This window comes from Silurus meridionalis, chromosome 11, assembly GCF_014805685.1.
Source record: "Silurus meridionalis isolate SWU-2019-XX chromosome 11, ASM1480568v1, whole genome shotgun sequence".
In the NCBI taxonomy this organism is placed as follows: domain Eukaryota; kingdom Metazoa; phylum Chordata; class Actinopteri; order Siluriformes; family Siluridae; genus Silurus; species Silurus meridionalis.
Window position 1 is genome coordinate 10,048,679 of NC_060894.1, and position 11,161 is coordinate 10,059,839.

At 37.9% G+C, this 11,161-nt stretch overlaps 2 protein-coding genes across 3 annotated transcripts in view; both read left to right on the plus strand.

The window, feature by feature from the left end:
- The window catches only part of ccar2 (cell cycle and apoptosis regulator 2), an 18,278-nt gene extending 13,295 nt beyond the window's left edge, over positions 1-4,983 (plus strand). For both annotated transcript variants that reach the window (XM_046860884.1, XM_046860883.1), the window contains exons 9-18: positions 271-431; positions 545-671; positions 765-893; positions 1,046-1,183; positions 1,288-1,512; positions 2,235-2,357; positions 2,457-2,565; positions 2,655-2,852; positions 4,000-4,157; positions 4,243-4,983. In XM_046860884.1, coding sequence (XP_046716840.1) covers positions 271-431; positions 545-671; positions 765-893; positions 1,046-1,183; positions 1,288-1,512; positions 2,235-2,357; positions 2,457-2,565; positions 2,655-2,852; positions 4,000-4,157; positions 4,243-4,281 — 1,407 coding nt within the window. In that variant the 3' untranslated portion in view covers positions 4,282-4,983. The remainder of the gene's footprint in view (positions 1-270; positions 432-544; positions 672-764; positions 894-1,045; positions 1,184-1,287; positions 1,513-2,234; positions 2,358-2,456; positions 2,566-2,654; positions 2,853-3,999; positions 4,158-4,242) is intronic.
- A 463-nt stretch (positions 4,984-5,446) lies between these two features.
- Positions 5,447-11,052, plus strand: LOC124393839 (RING finger protein 122). Its single transcript, XM_046861872.1, has 6 exons — positions 5,447-5,739; positions 7,595-7,745; positions 9,325-9,370; positions 9,457-9,498; positions 9,578-9,660; positions 10,741-11,052. Exons 2-6 carry the CDS (start codon positions 7,615-7,617, stop codon positions 10,844-10,846), a joined length of 408 nt encoding a protein of 135 aa, XP_046717828.1. The 5' UTR covers positions 5,447-5,739; positions 7,595-7,614; the 3' UTR covers positions 10,847-11,052.
- The last annotated feature ends 109 nt before the right edge of the window (positions 11,053-11,161 follow it).

Genomic DNA, 11,161 nt, shown 5'->3' on the forward strand with positions numbered 1-11,161 from the left:
GTACACATAAAATAGCATTTTTTCGGGTGGTGTCCGTTTATTGCGATTTTTCATTTATCGCAGGCGGTTTTGAAACGTAACCCCTGCGATAAACAGGATTACTGTACATTGAATGTATCCTGAACACACGTAAGGTTGTTTATAATATATTCAGGTGAGTGTGGGTAGGAAAGTTAGTACCTATCTGCCATTCATTTTGAGTAAGCGTATGTATTCTGTTCATGGTCAGAATGGATCTCATACATTTTCCCTTGTTATTTCCTGTATTAGTTTCTATTACTGGAAAAAGCAGGCGAGCTGCATCTCCCTGGAGGTTCTTGGTCGAAAGAGGACGGAGCCAATCCAGCCAAAGACAGCAGCGGAATTGTACGCACTGCAATGCGCTGTGTGATGGAGCAGATGGCTCTAGACCTTTCAGCTTGCACACAATGGTCAGTAAATGCAGGATGTAAACATGGTTTCCCGTTGTGGCTGATTCTCTGTGATGCAACATGTTCGGGCATATTAGTTTGTTATGACGTTCAACTGTGCTTCTCTTTTCAAGGCATAAAATGGCCGAGTTGAGATTACTTTCCGGGGATAAAACAGAGACAGCCATCATCTTGATGCCAGATGTGTGGAACCTGGTGCCCACAGCAGAAGAATGGGCCAAGTTACAGGGAGAGCGAGGGGTTAGGTCACACATACAGCATGTTAATATTATCAATCACCTGAAAAATGTTTAGTGCCATTTTTAATGTTGTATTTGTTTTGGAAATTTTCAGGAAGACGAGTCACCTCTTCCCGATGTGCCCTCACTGGTTGTTCAACCCTCTGCAGGTTTTACACCATCTACAGTCTCTCTCTTGTCTTTATTAGAGCCACGGATGTCACAGAGCAGAGATGCTTTTGAGGTTTGTATCCATGCAGACACAAAGGGAATTTGAATTTTCTGTTTTGACCATTTATTATATATATATAAAAATAAAAAGAACTGCAGGGATGAATGGAAAAGTAAGAGTGATGAAAGAACAGCAGCAGTGAATCTGCATGTGTGTGTTATTAGGTGGGTTTGGTAAGCGAGCTCTTCAGCGAGATGCTCCAGAGGGATTTTGGTCTGCAGTTGTACCACTCCCTTTGCAGCCTGCCTCTGACTTCAGCGCCTGAGCCTGAAATACAGGGAGAAGACAGCAGTGCTGCTCAGGTACATACATCTCATGTGAACTGGATTAAACAATATAGTCCCCTCTCAGCAATTTGCAAACTGAAAGTATGTTGCACTTTTTTTTCTTTCATTTTCTCCATCAGGATGATGAGGCAAAAAAGGCGAGTAAGGATGTGGGAAAGAAAGGAGCAAGTGATCCGAAGAAAATGACTAACAAGGATGGGGAGGAAGAGGAAGAGATTAAAATGGAGTATGAACAGGAACAGGGCGAACACCAGTCAGAGGAACAAGATGAGGCTGAGAGCCACATGGAGGGTGAAGAAGCAATGACCACAGATGTGCTCGACAGTCAGTCACTCAAAGACATAGTAAGAGCAAATACACTTACATGATATTATGAAATGTTCTTTTTTTTCTTGTCCCTGTAATGACAGTTTTATCATATTAACCAAGAGGCAGATCATCATCTACATCTTGGTTAAGAAATAAAACTCATCCAGGCATGCTGTTACCGGAAATTAATCAATGACTGGGTAGTGTGATGTGCAGCTCTATGTGAGGCAGGTTATCCTTAATTTGACTAATTGTTCTTCAACAGCATGTCTAGTGTTTTATTCCTGACATCAAAGCAGTTTGCCAGCTCTAACTGTGTTTCACTAGTTAAAGAGTAAAACTATAAAAGAGTATCATTAGAGTAAACTATCCATTTATGATTACGAGAATTGTTGCAGGACATCCACAAAACAGCTCAAAATCTCATCAGCCTCGTTTTTGGCTTTCCCACTTGAGGGTGGAAAACCTATTGACTATTTCAAATCTCAATTCCTCCTAACATAACATTTCAGAATATCAGTTTAATTCATAATACCACTTTAAGATATTATTTTTATTTGACTTCTTACCTGCATATAAGATGACAAGACCTTGAAAAAAATAATTTTTTGAAAAGATGAAATTCTGTCCATGATACACTATTTTAGCGAATATTTATAACATTAAGATGATTTTCTTATCACAAGTTGCTCGTTTTCCTAGCAGTGGATTTAACATTTCAATTATTCTTTGTTTTTTTTTTCCCCTTCCTCTAAAGGAGCTTCCCCGTAGGGTTCTTTTGTCCTGGGTGTTTTTCGACAGACAGCTCTCTGGCTCCCTGAGAGAAGAGGACGTTCAGAATATCCTGCTCTCGCTCGGGCTCTACCTCACCACTGCGCAGGTCTCTTTCATTAAAAAAATTAAGGATTTAAGGAATTTTTTTTTTTTTAAATAAACAGGGAACGATACAATGTAGATTTTTGTCAATTAAATTTCTCAGGCACAGGATCTTGTCAGAAAGATGTCAGTGGATGGGAAGTGCATGTACCGCAAGCTGTGCTCTCACTGGACTGACACAGATGAAGTGACCTGTGACCTCAGTGCCGAGGGTACGACATAAAGACGTCCAACTTGCTCAGATACACACTTCTGAGAATGTGCTCCTCACCTTGTTTTGCATTACCCTCTATGTAATCAGGAAATAAATCCATGCTGCCAGCTGTGGTTCGTAAGGAGAAGGCCTCTTCTCGTCGCACGTCCAGCAACGTCAACCAAGACATTATAAACTTCAAAGGGACGGTTCTGAACATCCCCAACCTGCTGCAGCATCTTGAGAGCAGCAAAGCAGCACAACACGAGATGGAGAAACGGATCGCTGACCTACAGGCAATGCTCGGTACGAAAAGGAGAAGACTCACTCCTTCTCTAGACGGTTTACTGGTAGAGGTGATGTGGTGCATATGTGAAGGAAACCCCTTAGTGCTTCATTTCTCAATATGTTTGTCCTTTTGTGGGAAGTGAAAATTGAGTAAACTCATTTCAAAACATGACAGCTGAGGTTCTTATTCACTTCAATTAATCAATAGCTTCAATCAGCTATTTAACAGTAGAGTTGGTTTAGAAGTATGTGATGGAAGGGTATCTGTGAGAGTGAAAGGGAAAGTGTATAGGACTGTGGTGAGACCTGTGATGTTGTATGGTTTAGAGACAGTGGCATTGACTAAAAGACAGGAGGCAGAGCTGGAGATGTTGAGGTTTTCGTTGGGAGTGACGAGGATGAACAGGATTAGAAATGAGTTTATTAGAGGGACAGCGCATGTAGGACGATTTGGAGACAAGGTTAGGGAGGCGAGATTGAGATGGTTTGGACATGTGCAGAAGAGGGACATGGGGTACATTGGTAGGAGAATGCTGAGGATGGAGCCACCAGGAAGGGGGAAAAGAGGAAATGTAGAATGACTACAACACTGCCTAGTGCCTGTTATCACCCATATTGTAGCACCAATTACCGTATTTTTCGGACTATAAGCCGCTACTTTTTCCCCCACGTTCTGGGTGAAGGGAGAGCTCACTAACTCCAGTTGCAACAGAAATAATATAAGCACAGACAGGTTTCCAAAACTCTTGCTTTTTTTATTTTTCTTTGGCAACAGCGTTATGGGTTAGTCAAAGAAACTTAGAAATGAGCATCAGAAAATAATAAGGACATAATCCTCGGTCTCCACACACGCAGTAATACCGTGAGAATGCAGTGGCGTGCTATTTCCAATATACCGCTATGCTCTTAATAGAAGCGCAACATATTGCATTTAGTGTCTTTCGTTAAAAAGCCTGTGTAAAGTTCATTAGTTTCAGTGTAGACACCTGCGGCTTATAGACAGGTGTGGCTTATTTATGATAAAAATTTAAATCTTTGTCAAATTCAGTGGGTGACTATCAGCGGCTTATATAAGGGTGTGCTTTACAGTCCGGAAATTACGGTAATAACTGTTTCTAGGCTTCTCATGTTTAATTAACCATGGATGCGTATTTGTGTTTTTCAGAGGAGGCCAAGGCGAGGCCAGTGTCAGATGAACAGGAGCAGCTGAAGAACAGATTAGAAAAAGTTGAAGCACTCAACAAAACCTATGAGAAGAATCTAAAAGAGAATGCTGGCCACATGCTCACTGTCATTGAGAAGATGCAAAAAATGGTAGATCAGGTAAAGACTGAAAAGTTTTTTTTTATTTTTATTATTCTGTTCGTGAAGAACAATGAAGACACTTACTTTTATTTTTACTTTACAGACAACAAGCCTTACAAGAGCAAAAGACATGAAAGACTAACAGTTTCTTCAAATGGCAAAGTCAGCAGGGGTGTTTTAAAAACCTCAATCAGATTTTTTTCAGCGTTTTTAAACCTCTTTTTTTGTTAATGGAGTTGTACATTTTTATTTTCCAACCTCAAAATGTTCAGCTTGGTATTTCAGTGGCACGCTTGGCAAACTTCAGGTTTTGTTAAAAAAATATATAAAAAAGGAAACAAACTAAATTTAAATTCATGTTTGAGTAGCATCTTAGCCTGCAGAGATGTATTGAAATGTATTATTGTCCTTATATTTACTGTGTTACTGTTTGGTTTATTCTGTTCAATCCAATAATTTGGAAACTGATATTAAAATAAGTTTGTTTGAAGTTTTGGTTCTCTTGTATAAAAACATAAATTGTATTTATACTTGCCATCAGTGCTGCTGAACACTGAAGATTCCCATGTTGTAAGGTTTTTTTTTTTCAATTTTTTTTTTCCATCCCAATCATCAGTTACTGTTCTGGCAGGAATTGATCACACTACTGCAATAACAGAAATTTGACAAACACAAAAAACCATTCACCCTGCCCCCTGCTTTTCATCGCTTCACCACAGTGTGGCTGAGAGAATTTTTTTTACCCCACAAATTATGAATGACATTAAATTCAAAGGTTGTCAAGTTTTCAGTTCTTGTTTTCATGCCTCTGATTCAACAATAAAAATGTCATTGTGAATTATAACTTTCCGATGAATGCACTCTGTTAATGCACTATAAGTTTAATCCTGTAGTCTGTCCAGCTCTCTCAGATCGCCTGTCAAAACACAGTCAGCTTCTGAGCATTTACATTTCTTTTGCTTAACTTGCTGCAAACAAAACACTGACAAATTAACAGAAAGAGAAAATGGAAATATGCACTCAGGGGTACATATTTCCTTTGTCTCTTTCCATAATACTTGACACACAGTCGATATTTAGTTATATACATTTATTTATATCTATAAATTAATAGTTCTCGATGTCTCTCAGAAAATACTGTTAGACAAACTGAAATAGTTATCTTGAGATGTTTTACATTGCATACAGCACTTTGCATGTGAAATATACACGTGCAATTATTTAGGGACATTCCACGTGTTTTTCACGTGATCAGACACGAGTTACATAACCACGTGTAAAATACGTGTAGAAAAAACCCCACAAATCAAATAAACCTGAAGAGGTGTGAAGGGGATGTGGTTATTCTGTAACGCAGTTATAATTGGTGTATCGCATCCTCTTCCCCTGAGCACAGCGCCATCATGGCAGAAACATAAACAGTAGCATCAATGTGTCGTGACCGCATCCTCCGCCCTCTCCGCCGTGCATGGAGCTCTGCTAACAACCTCAGGAGTCTTTTCATTTCACCTGGAGAATGATTTCTTTTCAGAAATACCGACTTAAATATTTGGAAACAGAGGCACCATTTTCCAAATCTTCACCGAAGCCTTTCAATATGGTGAGTTTTTTTTAATACAGTTATTACAGTGAACACAATAAAATCGAGCTCGTGCTCCTCTGGGAAATAATTCAGCAAACAAAACAGTTTGGTCGACACAGTTTCTGTTTATATTGCCGATTTGTGTATTGTTCAACCAGAAATAGTTGTGAAATAGTTTTGTAATACGATAGTCATTGTTCTTATTATCTACCTGATTCTACATCAATAGTGTATTTATTGTATTGACACTATTAGGAAACCACCATTTTACTTTGTGAAATAGACTGTCGGTGTCTACTGTTAATTTACTTGGTGACAAACAATAATGATGGGAAAATATACAGTAAATTAATAAAAATTTTAGCCAAGCAGTTATGGAGTCGTTTATTTATAAAATGCTAATAAATACCATTTACAGGACGCATACAGTTTTATACCTTTTTGTGATTCATGAACATTGACAACTGAATGTCACACAACAGTACAAACAATGTGTACTTTACTGTGCAATAGTCTCAATCCACCACCATTTCTGTTGTTTTAGCAACATTTTAATGACCATCTTTATTTATTTTCGGTCTCTTTAATAATACATTCAGAAGAATGCAGGAAACAAAATGTGCGTACACACACACACACAAAAAATTTTCAGAACAAAATGGCTTCTTCAGGCAAAAGTCAGTATTTAGTGTGACCTCCTTTCATTAAGCACATCTTTTGGGGAACATTGTAATCTTTCTATAATATCTATATTATAGATCCGTTTTTTATTTCTTTGTCCAAGTGTCTCCATATTGCCTTTATAATATTCAGGTCTGGACTCTGGAGGGCCGTCCATGACTGTTTGTGTTTTATCAGCTGTTTTCCTCTCCAAATATGATTTTACAGCATTAATAGTGTGGTGGGAATCGTTTGGTTTGTCCTGCTTTCCAGAAGGAATGGATTGATGAGTTAAAACCTGTCTGTACTTTTCGGCATTCATAATCTCATCAGTTTGGACAGCAGCAGGGGCAGAAATATATATTATAATATATAAAGATTTTGTATATACACCTTTGTTTCCAATATATATCTTTATATATTCTTATATTTTTATATAGTTTTTTAAAACTTTATTTATCTGCCTTCTTTTTCCTTGTATTATTTTTCTCCCCATCCTATTCCCTCATGCCAGACCGTCGTAAAAAGCATTTCACTGCATGTCTCATCACCGGTATGTATGTGTATGTGACAAATAAAATTTGACTTGATTTGATTTGATTTGATTTGAAATGAAGCTCCAAACCAGGACAGCCCCTCCACCATGTTTCACTGAAGGCTGCAAGCACTTTTCTCAAAGATGAAACTCTCAGAAACCTCTCATCGGATTTTGAAAGTTTTCTTGGCGTTCCAGTCCTTTCTTTGTCCATGACCTTTTCTGTTTTTTCAATATAGATGAATACCACATTTGTGCATCCAGTTTGTTTGCTGATTTCTTATGTTTATTGTTGTCAAGCTTCCAAGGAACTGAGCTCATAAAACATGTATGTAATACTTAAGCATGTCTTGCGCAAAGCTGGTGTAATAGACATTTTCACCGCATGAAATAGTAGGACAAATAACAATTAACAAATGGCTTTAAAACTTTTGCACAATACTGTAAATGTTTGTATTTCATTTGCATAAAGTCAGTACTGCATGTGATTAAGGCTCCCATCATTGTTGCTGACCACCAAATAATTAACAGTAGAAACTGACTGGCCACTCGATTGAAACCAAAATACTAGTCTCTTTCATGAAATGTTATGGCGTCTATATTGAGAAATATGTAAAAACTGTCAAACTATACAATGATATACCTACAAGCATCAATCTTGTATCTTTTCTCTCTTAGGGGACCTCAAAATACAGGGAATGATCCGTTTTGAGAGCACTATGCCTGCAGTTGCCTTTCAGGACCTGGTTTTGAATATTTACATAGTCATCTTTGGCACCGGGACATTTGTCTTCGTCTTGAGTCTAATATTTTGCTGCTGCTTTATAAGGTAAATTTAGTTTGTATGCAGCCAAGCATCATTGTTTGCTCCTTTGTCATCAGATGTTTATGAACATGATTTGCTTTGGATCTGGTCATCACTTTTACTATGTCCCAGCTTTCTGGGTACTTTATTTTGGACACAATTATTTGGAAGGAGCTTCGGACCTGGTCCAAGAGGGTGAGGTACTGGATTTAGGGGAAAAACAACTTCTAATGTTTGTGAAAGAGTAAACTACATTTGCACACACTCTTTTTAGACTACTGTCATTTTGAATAATGTATTTGATAGACACAGGCTCCTAAGGACTTCCTCTAGCCAGAGATACTTCCTGGCTCAAACAATTCAGCATCAGATCCTATCATCCCATCTTTCTTCCTGTTGCTATTTTTAGCACTCATGACCTTTGTTTGAGAAATCCATTAGAATGAAATCAGAGTGTAAGATTAGCATTGTAATAGTCTGTCAGAAGTTGTTCTATCAACAGTTTTGTTTTGTTTTGTGATATTATGCATGTGGGATCATTTTAAACAGGAAAGTGAACAGTGACACCTAGCTACACTCATTAGCCATTTCATGTAAGACCTATTGTATAACCACACAATGTAGATCAGGGGTCACCAACCTTTTTGAAACTGAGAGCTACTTCTTGGGTACCGATTAACATTTGCTCAATTTACCTTTTATTATATTTTATTATTAATAATTAATGAAATACATCTGTGTGAAGACACTGATCATTTTAATGATTTCTAATAATAATTATCAACAATGATTTAACAAAGTAGGAAACAGCTGTTTTTAGAAAAGGCCCGCAGGCTACTTATGTGGTCCATGCGGGCTACCTAGTGCCCGCGGGCACCACGTTGGTGACCCCTGATGTGCATGTTCAAATATAGGATTAGGCCATCTGTGCTGTACTGCTTTACTATGTTATGAAACGGAAATGGACCACAAGACTATTACAGGCCCACATGGGGGTGTGGGTGGTGGTGGTTTTTAGGATTTTATAAACACTGTGAACACTAATTGCTAGACGTACCATGCTTGTTCTCTTGTTCGTGTATTGTTCACTGTTTAGATCAGCAGTAGCTCATGAGCTTGCCTTTAAATAATTTACTTACTCACTGATGCACTCACCCACCCATGGACAGACTGATTGACTTACTCACCCACCCACCTTTGAAATAACATGCACTAATACATTCACCCTTCAGACTGACAGACTCCTTACTCACTTAGTTATGGGCACACTGATTGACTTTATGGGCTGATAATCTTTATTTTTTTTAGGGGCTTAATATTTTTAAAAACTGCAAAATCTCAATTCCAAATTGTATATTTCGGTAAAAGTGGAAACAGCGCTTCCAAAAGCACTTGCATTTCCAAAAAGAAAGCATTATTTTCAAAACTATGTTCCTTATTTGCTATAAAAATAAAGTTTTGTATATACAACAAAAAGTATATTCCAGCTAATCTACAGAAAAAAAGGATCAGATGGTAATAATTCAAAACAGAGAGCTGTAGCATGGTTGAAATTGATCTTCAGTCCTGTGTGTCAACTCATTATGGGTCTTTGTCTTTTCAGTAAACTGCGACACCAAGCCCGGTCTGAAAGATTGGCTTACAAGCTGGTAAGGACGGATCCACAACCACAACAAAACCACCTGCTGGATAAAGATTAGAGTAAATGTTTAAGTGCCCTTGTTCTGTGTTGCAGGTTGTATTAAGAGATGATACAAAGCACTTGAATATCCATGGGGTAAGTTGAAACGAAAGAAGAAACAAAGAAAAAAAAAGAAAGAGGGTAATAACTAACCTGATATTTTTCTGTTCATTAGCAAACGTGTGCAGTGTGTTTAGAGGACTTCAAAATAAAAGACGAACTTGCAGTGTTGCCATGCCAACACGGCTTTCACAAAAGGTAACCTTTAAACAACGAAGAGGTGCAGAGGGTCTTCATTATGTTAATAATTCATAGATGGGAAATACATTGCAGCTTGTTAGCATAAGTACTAAAAATGTCACTGATGAGTGTGGGAGTAGCCTTCAGTCGCGGTCTGATTGTGACAGTGTGTAGTGGATGAACTTGATCATAGCACATGTTGTTGATTGGTACATATTCGCCGCAGCAGGAAGATACCCGAGTGTAACTTATTGTGTTTTTTTGCGTAGTGTTTTGTTGGTTTCGTCTCGTCTCGTTTAGACAATGTCTGTTGTGAAATGCGCTATAGAAATAAACTTGACATGAGTCCTTGAGCTCTGCTTTCCTAAATCTGCCTTGTGGTAAGATGGTCTCGAATTCAAAAAATGCACTATATGGACAACATTTTTGGACACCTGACCATAAGAACGGGATGTGCATTTTTTGAACATACCATTTTACACATAGTCCCCTTATTTGTTACAAATTCCACTCATCTGGGAAGATGTTCTGCTAGATTTTGGGAAATTCCTTTCCAATTTGGGAAGTTTCCATCCTGTTTTGAAGATACAATGTGTCTAATAGGTAACAGGAAGAACCTACTAAATTGTTTTTGTATCTCTATTATTGTAAAACAAGTAGTTCCTGTTATTGCTTTTAAACAGCAGCTCAAACTCACAACAGCTTATTTTAACGAGTCTGTGAAGGCATATCAGTTGTCAAATTTCCCATATGCTTAGTTGAGCTTGACATTAGGGGCAGCATTAAAATGTTTGATTTTCCTCTTAAATGAATTTTGTCTGATTAGTTCATAACATCTACTTTGACTGAAAGGTTTGCCAATCTGCATGACAAAACTACACATTTAGTAAATTACCTTCTACTTCCCAGTATCGTATTTCATCACTTGTACATAAAACTTTGATGTAATGAGAACCGTCTTCTTTAATCCATCCTTAACACCTCAATACTGTTGTACACTCATGGCCGCTTAGTTCAAATACTTAATGTTTACTCCTCTTTATTATGTCCCTGCCAGTATGTAACGCTTTTGTGGATGTTCCTTCACATCTGCTGCAGGTGTCTGTTAAAATGGCTGGAGGTGCGCTGCGTGTGTCCCATGTGCAACAAACCGATCAGTGCGCCTACCAAGCACATCAGCAACATACTGGATGAACTGGTATAAAGTGGCACAAGCAAATTCTTCCACACAAACTGACCAGGGAGCATTCAGCCAAACACACATCTGGATTTGTAAGTGATAAAACCAGTTATAAGTCAGTGCAACTGATATGTTACTGACATGTTACACTGCACTTAATTGACAGTATAAAAGTTTAGTAAAAATGTATTTGAAAACAAAAAGCCAGTCACTGGATTTTGACTTAAAAAGGGGGAGAAGGGAAAAAAAAAAAAAAAAAAACCCTACATAGGACAAAACATTACTTTTTACAATTTATTTTCCTCAATAGTTGCAGGCTTTCAACATGTATTATCCATC

What these genes read in the sequence shown, in the direction of transcription:
- LOC124393839 (XM_046861872.1), top strand. Translation starts at nt 7,615, where the DNA reads ATGATCCGTTTTGAGAGCACTATGCCTGCAGTTGCCTTTCAGGACCTG. An exon ending in AAAGATTGGCTTACAAGCTG is followed by an intron (nt 9,371 to 9,456) that starts GTAAGGACGGAT and finishes TCTGTGTTGCAG; the next exon opens with GTTGTATTAAGAGATGATAC. An exon ending in CAACACGGCTTTCACAAAAG is followed by an intron (nt 9,661 to 10,740) that starts GTAACCTTTAAA and finishes CATCTGCTGCAG; the next exon opens with GTGTCTGTTAAAATGGCTGG.